Source organism: Pipistrellus hanaki (assembly GCF_964339955.1).
Source record: "Pipistrellus hanaki genome assembly, chromosome: 8".
Taxonomy (NCBI): domain Eukaryota; kingdom Metazoa; phylum Chordata; class Mammalia; order Chiroptera; family Vespertilionidae; genus Pipistrellus; species Pipistrellus hanaki.
In genome coordinates, this window is record NC_140510.1 from 40328218 (window position 1) to 40352927 (window position 24710).

The 24710-nt window shown below is 38.6% G+C and overlaps 1 protein-coding gene across 2 annotated transcripts in view; it reads right to left on the reverse strand.

Annotated features, from left to right (window-relative positions):
* The window catches only part of GRB14 (growth factor receptor bound protein 14), a 103091-nt gene that overhangs the window by 32364 nt on the left and 46017 nt on the right, over positions 1 to 24710 (reverse strand). The window contains exons 1-2 of one of the 2 annotated variants that reach the window (XM_084891610.1): positions 22292 to 22512; positions 6968 to 7124 (exon numbers count right to left, since the gene is read on the reverse strand). In XM_084891610.1, the coding sequence (XP_084747736.1) occupies positions 6968 to 7124; positions 22292 to 22354 (220 nt within the window). In that variant the 5' untranslated portion in view covers positions 22355 to 22512. Of the gene's footprint in view, positions 1 to 6967; positions 7125 to 22291; positions 22513 to 24710 lie in introns of those variants that run through there. The other variant, XM_084891609.1, reaches the window with a different exon arrangement.

Below are 24710 nucleotides of genomic sequence, written 5' to 3' on the forward strand. Positions count from 1 at the left end.
TCAGGCAATGGGAGTGAGAAGAAAAACCAGCAGGACCAGGAGGCAGATTTAGTGATGGCACTCTTTGCTAGTTTCACATTCTCTAACCTTATGTGCTATCAGGACACCGTGTCTCCCAGAGCTTGGGTCAGGGCTCTGGAAGTCTCCGTAGGGAGGGAGGCTCAGTGCCACATGTCCTGAAGGCCTCACAGGTACTTCAGCTGGTGATGGGGGTAGTCACAGCCTGATGGCTGGTAGATTCCACACAGCACAGAAAGGACAACTGCATAGCAGCTCCACACCACAGAACAGAACACTTGAGCTGCTCTTTGTAAGAAAGAAAGAAGTGAAGGAGCAGCTTCAAAGCAGGTGGCTGTGCAGAGTTCCCTCGCCGCCACTGTGCAACGCTTCTGTCTTAAAGAGACCACGTGGGGCTAGCTGCACATATAAAAATGGTATCATTAAAAGCCTCCAGTCATTCATTTTGCTTATTAAAGCCACTCCACGATGAAATTCATAATGGAAATCTTAGCTGTCCCTAGCAAGGACACTGAAATACAATTAATTTTTCTTCCCAAGGAGTCTAGAGGTATGCGCTTGAGGTATTGTGTTAATTGCCACTGCTTCATACCATGGCTTCAATTAGGAATCAGAACGGGAGCAACACAAACATGGACCCCATTAAGTTCCTGAGGACTGAAAACTGGAGTTTTCCTCCCCACCATCCTCTTAACAATGATTGTAAAAGCTGGGCACTCCATCTGGGGGACTACGGTGACACCCAGTGGCTGTGAAGGAAAACACACCAGTTACAAAACGTGGTTATTACAGGAGAAGGGGAAATATTCGTCGATATGCTGATATTTTAAATTCAATGCCTCTGAAAACGTGTAGACAGCCACAGACTCATCAGAGCATGATCCAAAATCAGGCACATCGGCAATGCATAACAAAATCAGGATGTTTCGCTGCCTTTGATGATTTAGTCTGCCTATTAAAATTCTCAGCTGTATTTATTCGCAATTATGAGCAGAGGCTGTGAACTATTGATATTGTAGTCAAAGCTACAAATAGCATATCACCATTCATGTTGTGTATAAATTCATGGACAAGTCATTTCCAAGGTGCTCCTCTGACCCAGTCAAAATAAATAGCTGATATCAAGTGAACCAAGTTGGATCACTTTGATCTCAATAGTTTCTTTTTTTTATATATGTAAATCTTTATTGTTGAAAGTATTTCATATGCCCCCTTTTCCCCCCCATTGATTCCCTCCAGCCACCCCCTCCCCAGGCCTTCCACATCCTATTGTCTGTGACCATGGGTTATGCATATATACATAAAAGGTTTTGATTACCTCCTACCCACCTACCCTCTCCCACTTCACCTGAACTCTGTTCCATGCTCCCATATCTCTGGATCCACTCTATTTCATCAGTTTATTTTGTTACTTAGATTCCACATATGAGTGTGATCATGTGATACTTGTCTTTCTCTGGCTGACTTATTTCACTTAGCATGATACTCTGCAGGTCCCTCCATGTTGTCTCAAAGGGTAAGAGATTCTTCTTTTTTACTGCTGCATAGTATTCCATGGTATAAATGTACCGCAGCTTTTTTATCCACTCATCTGCTGCTGTGCACTTGGGCTATTTCCAGATCTTAGCTATTGTAAATCATACTGCTGTGAACAAAGGGGTGCATACATTCTTCCTGATTGGTGCTTCAAGTTTGATCCCAATAGTTTCACTACTGCCTCTGTAAGGAAGACTTATCTGAAAATGTTCTGAGGGTTCAAAATTTCACATTTTCTACTTATATTTCTAGCAGTCATGAGAGACACAGATGGAGAGTCCCACAGAGACAGACTCACCATGGAGTCCCAGGAACATTTGCCTGGCCCTTTGGGGTGAGAAGAAACCAGCGTGCTTCCATAGAAAACACATACACTTTAGAATCTGACAGAACTTAGATTTCTATCATATTTGACTCCAGGCAAGGTATTTCATCACTCAGTCATTGTATTCTATAAGCAAAATGGGGACAATGAATATTAAAAAAAACAAAACAAAAATAACATATGTTGCAGGGTTGCTATGAGGTGGAGTATTAGCACCATCTATCAAGATCAATGTGGAAGATGCCCATTAATGGTGGCTATCACACATATACATTCATATTAAAAATACTAAGAAGATTGAAGTTTTCTTTGCCACAGAAAAGACTCTGAACACAGACTTTAGAATCCATAAATATACTATATTTTGAATGTCTTTCTAGCTTTAATAATTCGAAATGCGCTTTAAGGGATCAGAAGCAACATTTACTAGCAATACAGAATGTTTCTGAAACTTTCCCAAGCTTATCTCTGACATTGAAGTGAACTTAAGTGCAGAAAACCCTCAACACTCCTCTGTCCCATAAGTCGAAATGTTCTTGCCCATAAGGCTTCAGGACCTTGCAAACACTATACCCCATAAGTGTGCCAATCGCCGTGCAAAGATGGCACAGCAGTGCCTGCACAACTAGCAGAAATGAGAGATGGGCACAAAGACCAAGCCAGGAAGCCATAGGGAGTTAGATGTAAAGACAAAACTAAGTTGCTCAGTCTCCAAAAGGCCAAAACTTGTCTTCTGGCCTCCTTAGCAGTATACTGTAAAAACCAAATCAGATCATACTGCTCTCTGACTCAAACTTCCAATTTATTCCTCTCACTCAGTGCAAGTCCCCTCCATGCCCTATGAGACCTCAATGAACTGACGTGCTCCATGGCAGCTCCATGAACTCCTCCCCTTACTTCCCAAATCCCTGACTCTACTCCAGACACACCCACCACTTGGTGGCTTCCTGCACACAAGCACATTGTCTAATCCAGGCCTTTCTACTTGCTGATCCCTCTGTCTAGAAATATCTTCTTCCATTCACTGCAAGGCCAGCTGCTGTCTGCTTCAGGTCTCTGCTCAAATGTCTCATTGTCAGAGAGGCTCTCCCTGGTGCCTCTGTTTAAAATGCTTCTCGTCCTTCCCTACTCCCCTCCCACTCTGTCCCTCTCCCCTGCCTTCCAGCACTCATCATCACCTAAGGCCCTGGTTGGCACATGCAGCTCTTGGCCCCTTGAGTGTGGCTCTTCCAGATAATACCACAGCCTGTCGAGTTTATTTTGAAGAAGTGGCATTAGAAGAAGTTTAAGTTTTAAAAATTTGGCTCTCAAAAGAAATTTCAATCGTTGTACTGTTGATATTTGACTCTGTTGACTAATGAGTTTGCTGACCACTGACCTAAGGGACTACACATTTTAGTCATCTTTCTCTCTGTGTTCAAATGCAAACTCTCAAAAGCTGTGCTTTTTGCCTTTTTTTTTTTTTTTTTTTTTTTTTTTTTTTTTTTTTATGTCGCCAGGATCCACACACAGAATGTGTTTGGTACAAAACAGGAAATAGATATTTGCTAAATTCTCTGAGGAAGGCAATAGGGGAAGCGAAATCAGGGAGAGTTCCTAGGTTTTCTTAAAATCTATAAAGTGGGGGTGGAGGAGGGGGGATTAAAATACCCAGAATGTTTTTGTAGTACACCCATACACAAAAAGAAGTAATCTACTAAAGTGAATACACAGTATAATTAGAGATAATGCTAAAACTATCAACATCATCTCAATGTTGTAAAATTATGGATAATATTGCTTCTTTCTTGACATTGTTATCTCTCATGTACTTACAATGAGCTGAATTATTTTTGTATTGAAAAAACATATATATTTTTTTAGATAACAGATACCACCCCTCTCTTTTGGAATTCTATTTATTGAAAATTCGTTGTGTCAATCACAAAGATATCAAGGGTGTCTTCTCAACAATATACAGAGCTGACAAGCTAGTCATCAAAATGTTGGCAAATCATTTGTCTTTAGTTCTTTATATCAATAGCACTCACAGCAGATTAATGGTGATGGTGCCTGTGCTTCATTCTGATATGAAAAGCATCTGCGTTTCATATCCCCTTTAAGTAGGAAAAACCTGTTCTAGTTCTTTGCATTAATTTGAATATGTAAATGAAGAAAAAGTTACTTAATATCACTATTAGATTGAATGGATATTACAAGAGTATTTAGAATCTACAGACACACATGCGCAAATTAAATGTGTGTAAATTTTATGCTGAGGAAGGCCAGCCGTGGTTATGCTGCTATATTGTTAGATGAAGAAATGGAAGCTGGTAAATCAATTACACATTAGCATTTGGGTAGCATTAATATCTATATTTTTTTTTTTTACTGTTGTAAAGTATAATTGGCGTAAAAAACAAAAAGAATACAAGGAAGCTCTAGAATTAAATTTTTTTCTCATGAACTTTGGTCGAATGCGTGGTTGATGAAGGCATGAGACAATATTCTCACACCTTTGATTTTATTTCAGTAGTTTCTGGAAAATATAGTAATGGAGAAATTTATTTCAATTTGATACCTACAAATCTAATTTAGTATATAGCTTGAATTACTTCTCAGTGTTCCATTTTAAGCCTCTACATTTAAACACTGGTGCATGTTATTCCCTAATATAACTTGCATTGGTCTCAGTGAAAACTGCTGATTTACAGTATAGATTTTTATTACTTCAAGCTATTTGTTAAGGATACATTTTAGTGATTATACAAAAAAAAAAAGTGTTTTAAAGTCTCACCAAAAGAAAAATGTAAGAGTCTAAAATACTGCAATTATATATTATTCTAATTAAGAGCTATGTTCTGACAAGCATAAGTAAGTGAAACGGTTTGGAAGATGGCAGGTAATAGTTAAGAGTTAACACCCTGTTTCTAGAAGATGAATTATCATGAATAGAATTAAATTAGTCACAAGTGGCAATGAAGAAAGTACAGGTGGAGCTTTTTCTGCCCAGGGAAGGTGAGACTACATGGCAGAGCCAATGTAGCATATGCCTTCAGAATTCAGGTGTGGTTGGCAGGGGCATGCTCAGCTGTCAAGATCAGCTGACATACTGTAGCTCATAGACCATCAGCTGTGACTGGGGTGGGGGGAGGGGGGAGAATGAGCTGGGGTTCAGAATCACTGTGGACACTGTCTGACTACCACCAGCTTCTTTCCCACACGCTTCCCTCTGTCCTCTCCCCGAGATTCTGGCATGTCCTTAGACAACAGTCTTCAAACAGGAAGTCCACAAACACTTTCTGAAAGGTCCAGGCAATGCAAGGAGTTTTAGAGGAACCACTTTCCAGCATATTTAAAAAGCAGAACCTGCCTTGTCTGCCAGCATCATCTTAACTCCATTTCATCAAAGGTAAGCCTCTCATCTAAACTGAACCTTACTTTGGCTATTGCTCTGGGTAAACACCCACTATGCATCAAACAAAGGCAACACTTTTTATATTGGTAGCTAGCTTTGCAAGAAAATGAATGACTAATGACTAAGGTATACAACTCTCAATTCTTTAAACCACATGTGTCAAACACAAGGCCCGCGGGCCAAATCCAGCCCGCCAGGCCTTGCAATGTGGCCCGCACCGCGCTATCATCACTGCACTCCGCTGTCAGTTTATGACATTGTCAGTTTATGACTGTTCAGTAAACCATTCGGCCCACGATTTAGGCTGGATTTTAGATTTTGGCCTCTTCTCTGATTGAGTTCGACACCCCTACAAGTTTAAACAAATGGAAGAAAATAATGTAGCTGTCACTTTAAAATCATTTCGATGATTTATCAGTAAAATTTTTGACATATAATGCAAAGTAGTTTATGTCTAATTCCACCCCCCTCTATGTGTGTGTCAGTGTGTATTGTGTGTGTGTGTATATAAAATCTCCACACCTTAATCCCTGGAACCTATGAATGTTATTAAAAGAAGGAGTTTGCAGCTATGATTGTGTTAAGGCACTTGCAATGAGGACATTCTCCTGGATTATTTGGGTAGACCCTAAATGCTACTGTTCTACGGCAGAGAGACAAAGGGAGATCTGAAAGACAGAAGAGGAGACAGTAACATGGTGATGACAGAGTTGGCGACCTAAGTGATGCAGACATAAGCCAGGGACTGGCAGCTCCCCCAGAAGCTGGAAGAAGCAAGGGACAGATTCTCTGCTGAAGCCTGCAGGGGAAGTGCCTCCCTAGCAATACCTTCCTTTCAGCGCAAGAATCAGCAATACTGACTTCAGACTCCTGGACTCCAGACTGCTAGAGAATAAGTACTTGGTTGTTCTAAGCCATCTAGTTTGTAGTAATTTGTTATAGTGACCACAGGAAATTAATGCAGAATTCAAAGCATTGAACAGCATTGCCATAACTTTTTCCTTTCTCATCTACTTATTATGGGAACATGTTATTTAACACGGATAAATGCAAAAATAAGAAAGGGGAGACAAAAAAGGGGGAGACAAAATTGTTGCCAATCCTGTCTCACTCTAGCAGAAGGAGGAAAAAATTTATAACTCATTAAAAGATTTGGAAAAATAAACAAAAACCCTCTATAAATCACAATACAACAACGCATTTTAAATGCAAAATTTAAAAAAAAATTAAGGTTACTTATTATGTTTATGATTTTAAAATGTGAAGGAGTTACTTATTTCCTCAAGAAAAGTTTAGGGTGTATGCTCCCATAAAAAGAACCACCACTGTGGATACTCCCCATATCTGTCCTATAATCAATTCAAAAAATAATCCAAACAACAGTTTATTTATTAACTTCTTTAAAAGTGTTAATTGTGCTACTAAAAATTATTATGAAATATATCCTTCCAGCAATTTAGACTCAAGGTTCTAGCTCTAAAATTCCCATAAATCATTATTTAAAAAACAAGGGTGGTAAATGTGTAATACTATTACCTTCATTTCCATCTTTCAACTGCCAATACCAAAAATAATAAAGAATTATTCATTATTTTCTTTTATTTTTCTATATCTGAAGAAAATTTTTGCCATATGATCTAAACTATACCGAACAGAAAAGCAATGATGTGACCATGATTCTGTATCCTTACCTAGACCTAGGGGAGTCAGATGCTCAAAAAGGGTCCAGCAGTGGTCATCAACGTAATGACACTTCAGGATCAACAGCTGGCACACATCTCGGGCAGTGATGTCACTGGGTACCTCTAAGGCCCTGCTGGTTTCATCTTCACTGTAGATTTTAATTACCTGTGTAGGTAGAAATAAGAAAATAGCTAAAATATTACATTAGAAACATTATAGAAAGTCATCAAACTTATTGGTAGAGCTGTTTACAAATTATACAGTTTGCTCAACATCTAATTTATTTATACATTAAGTGAATGATTACTTATCCCAAGACTTGTTTATAACATGTGTCAAATCACTTTATCCAACAATTTCCACTCTTTTCTCCCATGTCTAAACCAGAGGCCAAAGACCATTTAAAGCCATTAGCCACTATTTTTTATATAATGTTATATGTTAATTAAATTAATTATAAGAAGATGTCCTTTCTCTACCACTCTGGTCTATTCCAAAGTTCTGTATCTCTTATCAATATTTTAAATTTTCTATGTCATATTTAAATCATGTAAATAATTCAAGAAACATGGATTTCTTCCCAGATATACTCTAACAATAAAAGCAGTAAAAAAAAATCAGACTTTTTGAAAAGACTTGTTTATTTCAGGTATGGAATTTTTGCCAAAAACTTGCTAGAAGTTCACTAAATCCTTTTTCTTTTCTCCCTTGCAATTAATTGTGGCCATGGGACTGTAGATGGAGCATAAGCCCATTCCATTTTTCACTTCTCGTAAATTTTTCTCAATGATCAACTCATATGTAATTTTTCATACTAATAATCCCAGGTCAGAATTGGCTCGATATTGCCAATTATTAGTGGGCAGTTCTGAGTTTTAGTCAGATATGATTGTCTGAGCTTTCATTTCAGTTTACTTATTTTGTAGTTAATACACGTGGGTCCCTAAGATCCCAGGATCTATTTGGAATCTCAGTGTCTCCCATGATTGCATCTGAGTAAGCCATTGCTCTTAAGAGTGCACCCTCAGTTTCTGTATCTGCGCTAGAGACAGCAGCCTGTGGGTGGGCCTCTAAAGGATGCTTTCTATATCCATGCTGATAATGACTGGACCGAGCACTGGAGGCTGCTCCCGCCAAAAGCAATGTGAAGATGACCACTCCGGAGAGGACAAGCGGATCCAAGCCTGGGCTGCTCCATCATGGAGGCAAAGGTGAGCCATGGTTTCAGTTCCCTCAGAGACCACCTGCACATTCCACACCAGGAAATTGGGGGGCTAGGAATGACCTGGTGGCTGCTAAAAGGGTTCCCTGCCCTTCCTGACTCTGCCTTGTTTTCTTACAGTAAACAGGAGCATGACTCTTATTTTTCATGCTCTATCTTTTATGTCAGAGGGCCTAAGTAAATGAAACATTGAAAACATTCTGAAGCCTACGCCAAATTCATGAAGAGGGAAGGACAGAGCAAGAGGTTAAAATGGGAAAATGAAAAAGATTTCCAACCAACCCAGAAAGCCAGTATTTTCTTCAAACCATGCTGGTACAAATTTGAACAAAATAAGTTGCCAAGAATCAAGACACATAAATTTAGAAGAGCGAGGCCAACTTAAATGTCTGGAATAGGAACAAGTACTCATTTTAAATAAATAACACCTGCTGAGAGCAAAATGTAATACTTTTCAAACCCGTACTTTTCAAAAAATCCTACTTAATTCTGACATTTATCCAAAATATACATTCATCTGAGAATAATAAAATTGTATTTTGGTTAAAAAAGAAATATATATATATAATACTTTCAACAATAAAGAATTTTAATAAAAAATAAAAAGTTATATTTTGGCTGATTTTCCATGGTAGTAAGTCCCTGTCATCTCTTAGATCTTTTTGGTAATTTTGAAAAATCCCTTTCACTACCAATGGAATGCCTTTGTTAAAAGTCTCACTTTATTCCTATTTATTTCTCCTTAAAGGTTATGAAAAAGAGAAAGTTAATCCAAGCCTTAACTCTCTAACAGAGTTTAATGTGCCTCTTGCCAAAAGTATCACTTTGCTAAAACTTCCTATGTGAGAAAAAATTCAAGTCACCAGAAAGGCTACAAGACTTAAATAGCTTTTAAAACTAAGTTAAAAGCTTTTGTGATCATGTAAAAACCAAATAACAGGGCTGTTCTTAAGAATCGCTATCACAAAGTACCTGTCTCCTGAGTTCTTTATAAAGAACAGAGAGTGGGAGATCATATCATCATGCTATTTAACAAAGGGATATTATACATTTCCAGTTCAGTAGCCCCAATTCCCAGCTTACTTTATACAGTAAAAAACAGGGTGAGAAGAATATTAATCATATCAATTTACCCACAAGATCATTTGAAACTGTATACCGGCAGGAAGAAATACTGCCTAGACCCTGAAGAAAAAGAAATACTCCCTTTGTTTCATCGGTGGACAAACACTTGGCTAGCAAAAGAGACATGTACTGATAAGGTCTGTCTACAACATCCCACCAGCGTAAACAGAGCACCCAAGGACAGCCAGCCGTGTAGACATACAGGCTGTGTTCTGGAAGCCCTTGCGTGTCGCTGCAATCCTGGCTATCAGAGCAACCTTGGCCTTTGGAGTGGTTTACAGATTAAAAAACTGCTCTGGAAGCACATGGCACAGAGCAAGGAGAAGGTAATACACAGACAGAGTAGCCGCTGCAGGGGGTGTGCTGGAATGAGGGCAGAGCAGACCTCTGTCTTGGCTGACATCCTTATCAAGGCAGTTGATACACTTTCTACCCCAACTCCCCTACACTGCCCTCCTTAAAAATTAAGTGGAGGCAAGAGATAAAAGAGTAACATAACCCAAACAGTAGACACAACAACGTTCAAATATAGACACAGCAAGACACGGTTAACTTTTCAGGTTAACTTTTCAGGAAAAGTCTCGAGGCCTCTGAAGTCTTGAGACTAAAAGACAGAGAATATTTGAAAAATAAGACAAAGGCCATTTCTGAAAAAAATCAAGAGATCTAGTTTGAAAGTCAATTCAAAATATATCAAAATTGCCCCCAAAGCACACCAAGTATTTAACTCTACACTCACCGGAAATTCTGGTTCTCAGAACAGACTGTATGAAATGCCTTAGGAAAGCCCTGGGCGAGGGCTAAACAGTCAGCCTTTCCCCTCCTCCCTGCAGACCCCAGGACTGTGATGGCAGGGAGAGCCACGTCCTTTTCCAACCTGACCCATGCAAGGGTATTTAAAAGGTATTTAGGGTTTTCATCTGGTCATTTGGCAATGCCATCAAGCAGAAAGGGGCACTGGATCCAAAGGTAAGTATCTAGCTACTGGATAGCTTCCCCCTTTTATCCAGAGAAGGGAGGAGAGAAGAGGTATAATCATTCAGTAGCGGGGGAAAAAAAGCTAGGGGAAAAAAACTCATATACAAGGACAACAGTATGGTGGTTAGCAGAGGGAAGAGGGGTAGGAAAGGATAAAGGAGGTAAAATATATGATGATGGAAGATTTGATTTTGGGTGGTGGGAATACAATGCAATATATAGATGATGTATAATAGAATTAACTGTGTACTTGAAACATATAATTTTATTAACCAATGTCACCTTAATAAATTTATTTTTAAAAAGCATTGATTAAACAAATATATGAAAGAAGAAAGAAGGAAGGAAGGAAGAAAGAGGCTACTGAAACAAGATTACCTTCTGGTCAAAGTTTCAATTTTAAGGTCACAAATTTATTTTTCACATTAACTACATTCAAGTACCACATTTAACTCTTGTTATTTATTATTTAACTTAAAATAATTTAAACACCATATTTAATACCAAGATCTTATCGTGATGAAAAGTATATATAACTTTTACACAGAAAAAAAATCATTCATTTATTATATCTATTAATTACACACACATATCTATTATTTATAGATAATAGAAAATAAGGAACAAGGACCACAGAAACTTGCTCTCAACTATATCCCAAAATAGAGCTTATTTGTACAGCTCTTTAAAAGTTTACCTTTTAATGCTTATTTTGTTTTTTTCTCTATTATTTTAATATAAATGCAACTGTGCCATGTCATATGAAATATTTTTACATCGAGGTCAGGGTAGCCCTGGGTTTTTACATTCTTTTAAATACGGAACGCAGAGTCCTAAGATAAGAGAAAACATCTCAGATATTCTGAATTAAGCAACTTATTGTGTTCCCTTGAAGAGAATGGAAAATAACATAGTCATCAGTACTTATTCCAAATCTCTAACAGAATGTTGTGTTTTTTAAGAAAGAGTTTTCCAAAAGACCCTAAAATCTCAAGAAAAGTTGTTGTTTCCTACTACCATCCTGAATTAGTTTGCTAGCTGCCAAGTACTTATCTAGAGTAAAACAGTATATAGGTTAGAGAAATCAAGTAGTAAGGAGCCTTAAGTTCTTTCTAACAAGAGATATTCAACAATGCACTTTATTTCACCATGAGCAGTACATGTCCAATTAGTTATATTAACTCAAAACATATCATCAATATAAATAATACATACATTGATTGACACAGACAGGTCCATTCCATACCCCCGTGGCCCCTTTCAACGTTATTCCCTAGGATCCTTTCTCATTCTCGATCTCTAACCATACTTTTTCTCAAGTTTCTTGAAATAGCCATGCTCTTCGCTATCACAGGACATTTGCACAGACTGTTTCTGCTGCCTGGAACCTCTCTCCACCTTCTGCTGGAACACCGCTTCTTCACTTTCTCTACACAACCCCACTCAGAGAAACCATTATTTCTGCCGGAAAGCTCTCAGTGACTCTCCTAGTTTAGGTCCAGGCCCTTTGCTACACATATGCAGGTGTGCGACTCTGTAATTATGATGCACCAACCTCAGGAGGCTGCATGATTGCAGGGATGATGTTTGCTTCCCATTATATCCCCAGCAGTTAGCACAGCTCTGGGCACATAGTGCACAAACAAACATGTTATTTTAGTGATGAGTGAAACCATCATGTGTAGCCCTGTAGAAACAACATTAGGGATTTCAAAATAGCAGCTTTAAAACTTCACAAGGTCTGAAAACTTCTAAATATGTTTTCTTATTGATTCCAGAGAGGTAGGGAGATGGAGAGAGAGATAGAAGCATCAATGATGAGAGAGAACCATTGATCTACTGCCTTCTGCATATCCCCTTTGGAGATCAAACCCACAACCGGGCATATGCTCTTGGCAAAAATCGAACCAGGATCCTTCAGTCCACAGGCTGATGTTCTATCCACTGAGCCAAACTGGATAAGGCAAGGTCTGGAAACTAAAGAAGGGCAGAAACATATGGACCAAACAGAAAAGACAGGGAAGGTTTCATGAAATGTGTGAAGTAAACAAAGGTGGGCCAGGTGACTTCGATGGTCCATTTCAAACCTGGGAATCTGTGAAAATGCAAAAAGAGAAGGTAGGGGGATATCTAAGAGGGACAAATATTATAAGCAAAGATACTGAGGATTGAAAGAGCAAAAATATGTAGAGAACAGTAAACAGAGCACTATGCCAAGATCAGAGGGACCGAGTCATGAGGACCAGCTGAGCAATCACAGATGCCTATGGAAGGAGCATCTTTAAAGGGCCAGCACTGCTGAACACGGGTTTCCATCAGTGCCAACTAGAGCGGGGGCCACCACAATAAGGGATCATTTTTTAGATACATAAATGACAGAGTACCCTTTTTCAATGAATGAAAACATAGAATTACATATAACATGTTACGTGCCCAGTCAGTCACTGGTGAATGACACTATACTTTCCACCTGGAAGACAAAACAGGCTGGGTGCTTATGGTGTTACATGATAGCTTTACAAGCATATGATCACAAAGAAGTTAAAAAAAAAAAAATATCAATAACCACATGATGATTTAATCATTTAGGAAGCAGTCTAACTACAAGCAACAGAAAAGCTACCCTACAAAATTTAGGTCTCATATTGTTTTTTCTCACATTTGAAACCAGAGGCAGGCAGTTTGGGGTTTTGGTGATGCGGTTTCATCAAAAGTCACCACTGGCCCAGGCTCTTCCTATTAGTCTGCAATCCTCAAGGTCTCACCAGATGAATCAGCCCCATGCCTCCTCTGCAAACACTGAATTGCGTACATTCCCATGTTACCACATTTCAACAGGAAAATCACAGGGCATGACTGGGTGAAGAGAGGAACTAATTCAGGGTGAAAGGACCTGGGTTATTGTGGCCCATATAGACCTTATAGGAGCCTTTTTGGGTATGAATCCGTGTCCCGGCCAGCATCAGGCCAGGCCAAAGAGGACCAGGCCTCACTACTGGAAATGCCACACTTGGCAGGGCAGAGGCCTTAGCATGGCCACACCTGGCCGCTTGGACCAGTGACACTGCCAAATCATGCCACAGCGAGGCTTTCAACCAGGAGAAGGACCGTCTGCAGGGACAGGGAGGCCCAGAAAGTTCCTCAGAGCCCCTCTGCTCTACTCTACTCCCTTACTCTGCTCTTTACTTTTCTGCAATCCTTACCTCAGGCCAAGAGCCTTGCAGACTGTCCCTTCCCTGGGCCTCCTTTCTCCCTAGAGGGGATGAGATGTTACAAAGAGAAATTGGAAGCTCTTTCAGTTTGCTCTGCTATGTGGTCAAGAAAAACAAAAAGAAAGTAATAAAAACACACACCACACAGCTCCAATTTCATCATGAAAGAAGTCAAATTAAAAACTAAGTCCAGAAATATCCTAAACCATGGATGTAGAGGTACACACACATAAACATATGAATATATAAATGCTATCCTAGATCCTAAATCCAACATGAATAATAAAGGGGGTCAGATGACAAATCCCACCTGAAAGCGTCCAATGACTCCATCAAAGGAGTGCTCTCTGAGGCCTGGTGTTCTTGAAACACATTCAATTCCCGAGAAGATGCCAGTGCTGACTAATCCATCTCAAAGTGAAAAGACCTTCACAAGTGTTAATGCGTATTCATATTAAAGCAAAAACCCACTGGTCATGCTTATGTTGGACGCAGTCTTACCCCAGTGTCTCATTTCACCTTTTAAGCAATCATTTCTTCCCAGAATAACTACCAGACATGTCTCAGCAGAAAAGTTAAAAACCATCTCACATGGTGAGAAAGACAAGTTGAAGAGGAGAGGATGAGTGTTTAGAAGACAGAGGGAATAGCACAAGGAGCACAAGGGGAGAAAAGAGACTGATTGGAAGCCAGGACACATCACACTGTTCAATTCTTGAGCTGGCTGGCATCAGCTGAAGCACTATTAAGAACTACCTTATCTTACGGATTCCTATAAGCACATTTTCTCACAGTTAACCTCCCTGAAACTTAGATGTAATTTACCATCAATGGTTTGTCATAATTTAATTAGAAGCATATAAAATAATGGTGCATCTTATAATTTAAATTTTCACCAAATCAATGAGTCAGGCAGTTCTCAGTCTTTCTGGGACATGTGAGGGTATTATCTTACAAACTTATAATAGCAAACAAAATATCACTTTCTAAACCTAACATTCCCATGCTGTGACAGCATGAGGAACAAATGCTTTGTATACATTTTTGTAATTTACCTTTGCTTCATTTTTCTAGATATTTACTTTATGCCAGTGTAAAACACGGGTAGCACATATTCCTGTGAAAGAAATGGAATCAATGCTATTAGAATCTTACAATGTGATCATTAGAAGGGCTGTTGGAGAACATCCACTAAAATCCTCTCATTTTTCCAGTGAAGAAGCTGAGGCTGGGGAGGGTGTGACTTGCCCAGGATCCCAGCTGGTCCCTGGCAGAGCCAGCATGGAACCTGTCCCTGGGCTCCTACCTGATCCTCCGCTGTCCTCATCCAAGGTGCATGCTCCTTTAAGCTGCCACTTCTACAGAACATCATGGATGCAAGTGTTAGAAAACTGAACACCAGAACATAAAAATGCTTTTGCATCCCAAAGACCTAGCTTTTTGAATGTCCAAATATGTTTTCCTTTGTTTCACTTTTCTTAGCATAATTTGCCAGAAAAAGTTGCATATACTGAAATAGCCAGCAGAGGGAGTCTCAATTTCCCGGTGGGTGGAAAAAAAGAGGAATAAGACGGTTTGCAGATTACAACTTGTGTGTGTGTGTGTGTGTGTGTGTGTGTGTGTGTGTGAGAGAGAGAGAGAGAGAGAGAGAGAGAGAGAGAGAGAGAGAGAGAGAGAGAGTGAGTGTCACCTCACTTGGGATCTCAAGGGGAGGTTCTCTCTGGCATTTAGAATGATAACGTCAAATTTTTTTCTTCAAACCTTGACAGAACTACCTAAACTAATTTGACTTCTGAAACGGAGAGATACTATTCCTGACATGTTCACAAATACAACTGAATGTACTGTATATGTCCAACTATGAATGTCCAAGTAGGAAGTTATAATCACTTACTAACAATGCTATTTTTGCCAAAATGGATTTTTAATTTCTCTTTTGGAACTGTCTTAAGAGCAAGCATTTTTAATATCCTACAGGGAGAGAAAATTTTTACCCTCTCAGAGGGTTTAATATCTGAAATTACCAAAGGTCTTGCTTCCTTTTCCTGCCAGGAAGAGATGCTTATTTTCTCGATTTGGCTTAGGGTGCTGGGGCACAGCCAGGAGACCAGCCCTAAGACTGCCCAGCAGGAGTCTGAGACTGTTAACCAGACAGCTATTTTTAATCTGCCTTCACTGCCAAATGCGGACCGAGGGCTGTAGTTTACAAAGCGATATGGGGCATGGCCCTGTCTCTTGCAGGTTCAGTCCAGGTGCTCACGGCAGTGATGGACGCTGGAGCCCGCTCTGTGAGCAGATCCTAGACTGGCAGCTCTTCAGCTACAAGCTTCAGATTCCTCATTCTGGAACACGGACCGACTGGCAACCTGAGAGCACTCAGTTGATATTAGAGAGGTGCTTTGACATTAGTGGTGTACTTTGGGTAAGACACTTATCTTCTCCAAGCCTCATTTTCCTCCTCCCAACTTGTCCCTCAACCCTACAGGGCTCTTATGAGGATTAAAGAGAACGTGTAATCAGTGCTGAACAGCTGACGGCTGTTTTTATTTTTATTGGTGTGTGTGTGGAAGGCAGTGAGTACACCAAACTGTCCACAGCAGCAAGCTGGGACTGGATACGCTAACAAAAAGGCAGGTGGACTGGCTGAGGTGAGCCTTGAGCACATGACTTTTTACCACAAGATATGAAACCCAAGAACAATGATGTGACTGCAACAGACAGACGAAGGTACAGAAGAAAGGTCAGTAGCAGGTGAGTGCCAGAGGAGCCCAATTTTATTTTGTTAAAAATCTGTGTTTGTTGAACTGATAGTATTTATACCCACTCTGCACCTTAAGTCCAGTGATGATGAAAAGTGACACAGTCCAGCCACCATGTCACTAACATTACAGCAATGACACCCCTGTCTACTGGAACAGGTCTGCACACGAGGCACAATTCTCCTTCTTTCAAATATACAACCCTTGAGTCCCTACCAGATACTCCCTGGGATAGTAAAAGGAGAACTAACATAACCCCCTATTACCACCTAACCACCGCTTATCAGCATATGATAGTTGGTTTAATTTTTTTTTAATTCAAATTAAAGTCCATTCATAGAAATAGGGAGAGTTTTAAGTGTTTATGAAACTAGTAAAACATACCATTTTAAATTAGAGGGGGTAGGGTAGCAATTCACATTTTTGAGCTCCTATATGGCAAGTATTTTTAAATATCTACCCTATGTATCCTCACAACTGTTCTGTATAGAAGCATCATTGCCTCCAAGACAGAAAAACTGACTCTCAGAAAGGTCTGGAAGAGGCACCTTACGTCATCCCACTGGTCAGTGACAGAGCTGAGCTCACACTCAGGACTTCCTGGCTCCAGAACACACAATCTCTACTACACCACTTCTCAAAAACTCACTTCTCAGGGGGGGGAATTGTGAAAACACAAAATCCACTCATCTCAGTGGCACCCTTCCTGGGTGAATATGCTGTAGAGACCCTGTATAAAAAATTAAAAGGGCAGCAGAAAGATCAAGGTTTGGCAAGAACGAGAACTCTGGGCAAATACTACCACACCGCGACCACCTTCCAAGCAAATCCAACCATCTGAATTCAGGGCCCCATCTGTGGATTTCCACAAACCCCCCTACTCAGGAAACCTGCTCTGTCCCCACTCAGAACCCTTTCTACTATCTGCATACAAGAAATAGAAAACATTTGGTCAAAAAGTAGAATCATAGTTTGCATCTGTTGTAACAGCAATAAAAATCCAAGGGAAAAATACATACTGGATGCCTCATATATCCAAGCTACTTGCAGTGGAGATGGCTAGTTGCCCACCAGGAGTCACCCTTCCCTTCTCCCTTCCTAATGAATCCTGACTGGGTGAGGATTTGAGGAGGGCAATGAGTTGAATTCAAGCCCTACATGTCCTGGCCTCCCTTGTGTCCAGGGTTGACCATGAGACACAGTCCTGGCCAGTAGGACATAAGCAGACGCTCCTGGCTATTTCGGAGCAGCACACTAATACCCCACAGACTGGCAGGCATGCCCTAGGTCCTCCCCATACTGCGTGCCAGGAATGTGAACAGGATGCCTGCAGATTTGCATTTATCTTTCCTTAAAAGGAAAGGGACAAACACTAAGGAAGATGTGAGAGAAAGCAAGAAGTTTAGAGGCCTGAGGACATTGTGAGGCGGCCAGTTCGCTTTGGACTGATTCTTCCTGTAAAGTAATAGAAAAATAAGTACCGTCCCTCTTTAATATGCTTCTTTTGAGTTCTATGATTACATAAAATTAAATTCAGCCTGTAACTGACAAAGCAGTTTGTTTAAGAGCCTTTCCCTTAAATTTTAAAAAAACCTAGTTGGAAGACAAAAAGAGATAAATTTTAAAAACCAAATAGGGTAAGATATACAAAAAAATACCCAAGATACATAAAGAAGACTTGAAGTCAAATTTGAAAAGCCAGAGAGCATAAGATAGCTAATAAGACTTCAATATCATAAAAGGTAACAATAAAATTGGTCCCATGACAGTAGTTACTGAATTGAGAAATGAGTAACAAAGACATATCCACTGAGGCTGAATGGAGACACCATTAAAATGGATGAGAAAGAGTATTCCAGGCTTCCCGGTGGTACCAGAGCTCAGACACAGGCAATAAGCCATCTTCGGAAAGGCAAACAGGAGCCTGGAGTGGTGTATCGGCCACTGAGCTCAGAAGGACAGACAGTGAATGCTGCTGGGCGCACCAGGAGAAAAACGATGTGCGGGAGGAGGTGTCACGTGAAGCTGGGGAACTGCGGTAGGTCCAGGCCATGAGGCACAGTGAATGCCACATACATTTGGATTGATTCTGAATGTACCTAAAAGGTTCTGGACAAAACAGCGGTGTGATGTTTCATTCTTAGCAAAATCGTGTTCAATATTTTTAAATATAGCAATGACTCTAATTGTATGAAGGAAATGAATATAACAAACTATTCTCTTGTATAGAGGGGGACTGAATATTCTGTTAAATGGCATTACTCCATATTATACTCACCAACTTCCTATTTTCAAAAGGATATGAATCTTAAAAAACATATAACCTAAAAATTATTCCTTTTCCTCTGAGATTTGAGACTCTTCAGGATTGTGTTTTTATCAACATGTCTGTAACTATAGACTAGAATGCAGAAATGCCTGAAAGCATAATCTACAACACAACATTAATCTGATAGAGGCATGAAATATTTCTACCCACAGAATCAGAATATAGACATCTGGCCCTATGACTTTGCAGCCTTTCTATTGAAAAAATGTGGATTTTATTTTGCACTTAATGTATATCTTACAATTTAGTTAGCTTGAGTCTTTAGTTAACTCTTTGGAACCTTAAAATGTTTTCTTGATGCAATGTACCATCTAGCACTCTGGGTATAAATTGTCTCTCTAAATCTCTCTCTCTCACACACAAACACACACACACACACAAACACATACACACACACAGGCACACTAACACACTCATTCTGTTGCCTACAATTGCTTTCTGAACAATGTGTTTTCTACACTAGAGTATATAGGAGTTGGTAGAGGTACAAAGAAAGATGAAAGAATTTGTCTAAACTAATTCCAGACTAGAAGTTGAATGGTAATTACACACACTATACGGCAATTTCATTGACATATTAACTTCAGGAGGTAACAGGTATCTAGGAGAAACACAGGAAGTCACAAGACCTAGATTCTATTTCTAGCTTTGTCATTGACCTTTTGAGTGACCCTGCGTAAGTCACTCACACCCATAGACTCAGTCTTCTCATCTGGGGAAAAAAAAAAAAAAAAGGCATAACCTAGTAGTTATCTGAGAAAAAAATGAGGTAAAGGATTCATTCAAAGCCTTTGGTGAGGATCTGATAATTTATAAGAGATGTGATAAAACCATCTTCACTAGAATTTTGATTCACTAATTGAGGCAATCAGTTTTAAATACGATTAGAGAAAGCCAAAAATTTATTTACAATTTGCTTGACAGGAAATCTACCAAAATACTCCGTTCCTCAAAAATCAAAGTGTATTTGATCTGCCACACACACACACAAAAAAAAAGACCCATACAATGTTGAGGGCCATATTTAAAATTCAATTTCCCAATCACTCTCAGGAGACTCTTACAGCCAGATACACTAACTGATTAGAAATGTACTCCCAAGTGCTGCTGAGCATTTTCAGAAATGTCTCAGCTTTTCAAATGATTAGTATTCCAGTTGGAAAATTATTTGGCAAGAACTACTCATTTAAGATGAGCAAACTTTATGCCAAACCTGTGGGAAAAGTACCTGCCTTCTTGGGAATGTAAAAAGCTGCTCCCAAAATACTCTGAGAAATGCTTGTACTGATTTGTAAAAGCAGCATATTATGGTGCATCAGAAAATGACAAGTTAATTACAAGTGTGGAATGATTTTCTATCTTGGGGGGGGGGGGGGAAGAAGTATGCTATAATCAGAGCAGATGTATGCATTTTAGCCAGAAAAATAACAGGTTTCTAAATTTTTAAAATAAGAGGTTCTAAAATTTTCAGAACAATTTTATAGACAATGGGTCCTTAGGGGGTTATAATATCAGGTGAAAGAAGTGCTTTCTGCAAATGACAATGGGCTAAAATATATGAACATTTAATATCTATACTCAATGCAAAGGAGCAACATAGATTTGGGCTTAGGGGATTCTGACTTCTGTAATTATTATAATAGAAACCCAGCAAGAAGCTTATTATCAAAAGGCCAAGAGAAATCTCAATGATGTGTCCAGTGGCAGCTCAGAACTAACATCAGTTATAACCACGGCTTTCCAGAATACTCTTGGTTTGCAATTCACCAGGCAGCGCCAAGGTGTGCTCATACCACTTTCCCTAGACTAACTGCTCCAAGTCCTTAAAAATGACAGCACCTTTTTGTAATGCTTTATACTCTCCGAAAATAGAAAAATAAAAATGGTTTGAATATTTTTCTATAACTATGAAAATGCAAAATATATTATTTGATTCACAGAACTACATGCAAATAGGACTTAAGAGATCACTGGATGGAAATCTCTCAGCTGTGATCCAGGTGAGAAAATAATGTCTCTGAGAGTCTAGGTGTCATGCCAAGGTCACAGAGCCAGTAAATGGAGAGTCCAGGTGGTATGCTTTCCACCACCCCAGCACCCTGTCCAAAAATCCTCATGGTGAGCATTTCATGGTCAGTCTACACTACAATATTAACTGGACAAAGAAGGAAACATAAAAACATAGATTTGATTTATGTTAATATGCCTTTTCACATTCCCAATGATTAAGAAAACCTTGATGGTCATCATCAATGCAGTGGCAAGCCTAAATCAAAACAGATTCAAAGCAAAATATTTTTAATTAAATTTGCTTAAAATGAGAGAAAATTCCTGGCTGGCGCGGCTCAGTTGTTGAGTATCCAACCTATGACCCAGGAAGGTCATGGTTCAATTCCCGGTCAGGGCACATGTCTGGGCTGTGGGCTCAGTCTCCAGTGGGGGTTGTGCAGAAGGCAGCCAATTAATACTTCTCTCTCATCACTGAGGTTTCTATCTCTCTTCCCCTCTTCCTTCCTCTCTGAAGTCAATAAAAACTATATTAAAAAATAGTAATAAAATGAGAGGAAGTCATCAAGAAAGATTATAAACAACAAATGTTGGCAAAATTACCTTATACTATTCCAGTGCCAAGTAAAATGTCCCCAGTGAATAAATTGGTGAATAGGATAAGAAAGCCAAGTTGAAAACCTAAAAGTTGAAAATAACAAAAGAGATACTTCTATTTTTTAAAAATCCATCTTAATCATTAGAGTTGTCATTTTCAAATAAATTAAACCATGACCTTTGACTTAGTGGAATACACTAATAGTTAACTAACAGTTAGCTATTAAAAGTCAGGTATGGAAATAAGTATTGCAGTTTCTAGTAGCACCAAAATAATTCAGAAAAAATATTGCCAAAAATGTGCTTTTGTGCTTTCTTTTTCTATGCAAGATATTTGATTCTTTAAAGAAGTCAATACAATATTCTTATTTGATGCAATTTCAAGAGAAGTTTAGTATATTCAGTTTTACTTAAATGGTACATTACACGGTACATTTATCACCTTATAAAATATACTGCTGCAAGCCATGAAAATAATCTTTGCAAAAAACTAACAGAAAAACTATTTTCATACACAGGCTTGATTGCATTAATAATTAACAGAAAGCCCTTTCACAGGGAAATTTACTGCAAAGTTTTTCTTAAGCAAATAGGGAGACACTCAATCCAAATGGGTAGAAACCAGAGAGTAATAAACTGGTGCTACATGTGTAAGCAGTAAAAACAATTATATAGTCCATACAAAAACGAAGATGCATATATAAGAAATTATAGTCAAACAAACAAACTGTTCCTCAGTAAACAAATAGAAAACATAATAGCTAGCAGATTTCCTGTTGCACTCAAGGCAAAGAGGCCTGAAGTTACAATAGAAGGAAGAAAAAAAGTAAAAACTTCAATACAGTCTCTAAATCACAATGCCCTGAAATGGAGACCGAACTGCTTTTACAGGGAGCTTTTACTACAGAGATGTTCTAGCACAGATGTGTGTGGGGTTTTTCCCCCCCTTAATCTTAAGCCAATAACATATTCTTTAATTACCTGTAGCCTCAAGGAATTAGAGTCTCTCTCAGGATATGTAACTAAAGTCTCCAACACATGAATAAGCACACAGTCACAAGGAAAAGAAAAACAGCAAGGGAAAAAGGAAAAGCAGCACATACCCTCGTCGGTAGCACTAAGGGTGTTACTGAAGGCAGAGTGACTCTCCTCGCACTCAAACTCATGCCTGCTCTTCTGAGTGTGATCCCCTCTCGTAGATCATGGACGAAATGAAAGAAATCTTTTACAGTGGCTCCTTGAGAATCTCAGGGCTCAGGGCAAAGAAACAAGTAGGATAGCAATAAATGTCAGCCTGCTTGTGTGATTCCGATCTACCCAAAGCCTATTAAGGATGGCTGCAGGACAGGAGCAGGCGGCAACCAATCAAAGCCGGGAAAACTCCGCCTTTGTCCTTGGAGACACATTCTGAAACTTTTGTTGATGATATTTAAAGAACCAGATGAAAAAAAAAAAAAAAAAAAAAAAAAAGAACCAGATGAACAGGCATCTCGTTCACTTCACTCTTTTTTCCAAAACAATGAAACTCAATGCCATCTTTGTTGACTAGCCAGTTTTTCTTTACTTTTCTAAAAAATTTCAACATATGGCAGATAAGAAACTGTTTACATTGGCCTACTTAAAAGTTATACAAATAGGCAGATGAACTAAATTTATTTATGCTACTCATAAAATTGATAAATGCGTCAACTGGAATGCATTGCAGAGGAACAAAAAATAATCCTGAAGTTAGAATTGGTCCCAAAGTGCTAATTTACATGTTATAATAAAAGATTCTTAATATATTTACTATTATATGCATTTCATCTCCTACACAGCTAAAATTTTAGTATCGTGAACCTTTCAGCTATCCGTGAGGTTGCACATTTAAATATTCCTGTTGCAATATTCCTAAGCAATCAACCTAAAAATAATGTTAAATATAAAAGGAGTAGTAAACTACAATATATGAGTTTAAAAAGCTTGTTTTTAAAAAGCACGAATATGTGTAACTTAATGAAAACCACTTACACAATAATCACTGTTCAAAGCAATATCAACATTTTAATGATCTTTTTGCCTTTTTTCTTATAATAACTAAAAATTGTATTCTGCTTTGGAGAGTTGGAGGAGGGTCAAAACTAAACATTGCTCCCTAACAAGAAAAAATTCAATAATGCCTAAATAAAAGTAAAAGAAACACTAAAAATGATCAAAGGTAATCTGAGTTTTTATAATTATAAAATCCCTCCTGAACTGATCCTGCAATAAGCACCTACTCAGTGCTCTTCAACCATGACAGATGGAAGAACCCCCTGCCTTCACCATGATGAACTCCTCTTCATTTCTACCATTTCCCCGAAAATAAGACAGTGTCTTATATTAATTTTTTCTCTCAAAATGGTGCTAGGTCTTATTTTCAGGGGATGTCTTATTTTCGGGGAAACATGGTAGATCGCAACATAACTGTTGTAGTCACAAGGCAAAATGAAAGATTCTCGACAACTCAGACACAAACTTTCCACTTCATTATCCAGATTGCTTTTAGTCAGGGTTCACTTTACTGCCTTACACTTGGGTGAGTTTTATACGCATGGTGATCTCATATTCCTCAATTAAAAAGAAAGAAAGAAAGAAAGAAAGAAAGAAAGAAAGAAAGAAAGAAAGAAAGAAAGAAAGAAAGAAAGAAAGAAAGGAAGGAAGGAAGGAAGGAAGGAAGGAAGGAAGGAAGGAAGGAAGGAAGGAAGGAAGGAAGGAAGGAAGGAAGGAAGGAAGGAAGGAAGAAAGGAAGGAAGAAAGAAAGAAAGAGAAACACTACATTCTTCACAAATTCTAGGGTTTCCTACTTTGATTTTCAAAACCTATAATCCCTCACAATGGTATCGAGGGGGAAGAAAATTCACCTAATATAACAAGTCACAGATGTACACCAATAAAAAACCATCAGAAAAGAAAACTAAAGAAAAAGTCCCATTTATAATTGCATCAAAAATAAATTTAACCAAGGAGGTAAAAGACCTGTACTCAGAAAATTATAAGACACTGAAGAAGGAAAATGAAGAAGTTACAAATAAATGAAAGCTTATGGGTAGGAAAAATTAACATTGTTAAAATGTCCATACTACCCAAAGAAATCTATAAATTTTGTGCAATTCTTATCAAAACATCAAAGGTGTATTTCACAGAACTAGAACAAATAATCCAAAAATGTATATGAAATCACAAAACACACTGAATAGCCACAGCAATCTTGAGAAAACAAGAACAAAGTTGGAGAAACACGCTACAAGATAACAAACTATACTACAAGGCTATAGTAATCAAAACAGCAAGGTACTGGCATAAAAACAGACATTGATCAATGAAACAGAATAGAGCCCAGAAATAAGCCCATGCCTTTATGGTCAATTAATATTTACAAAGAAGACAAAAATATACAATGATATAAAGACAGCCTATAAATGGTGTTGGAAAAATTAAACAAATATATGCAAAAAAAAAAAGAGAGACCACCTCCTTATACCATATACAAGAATAAAATCA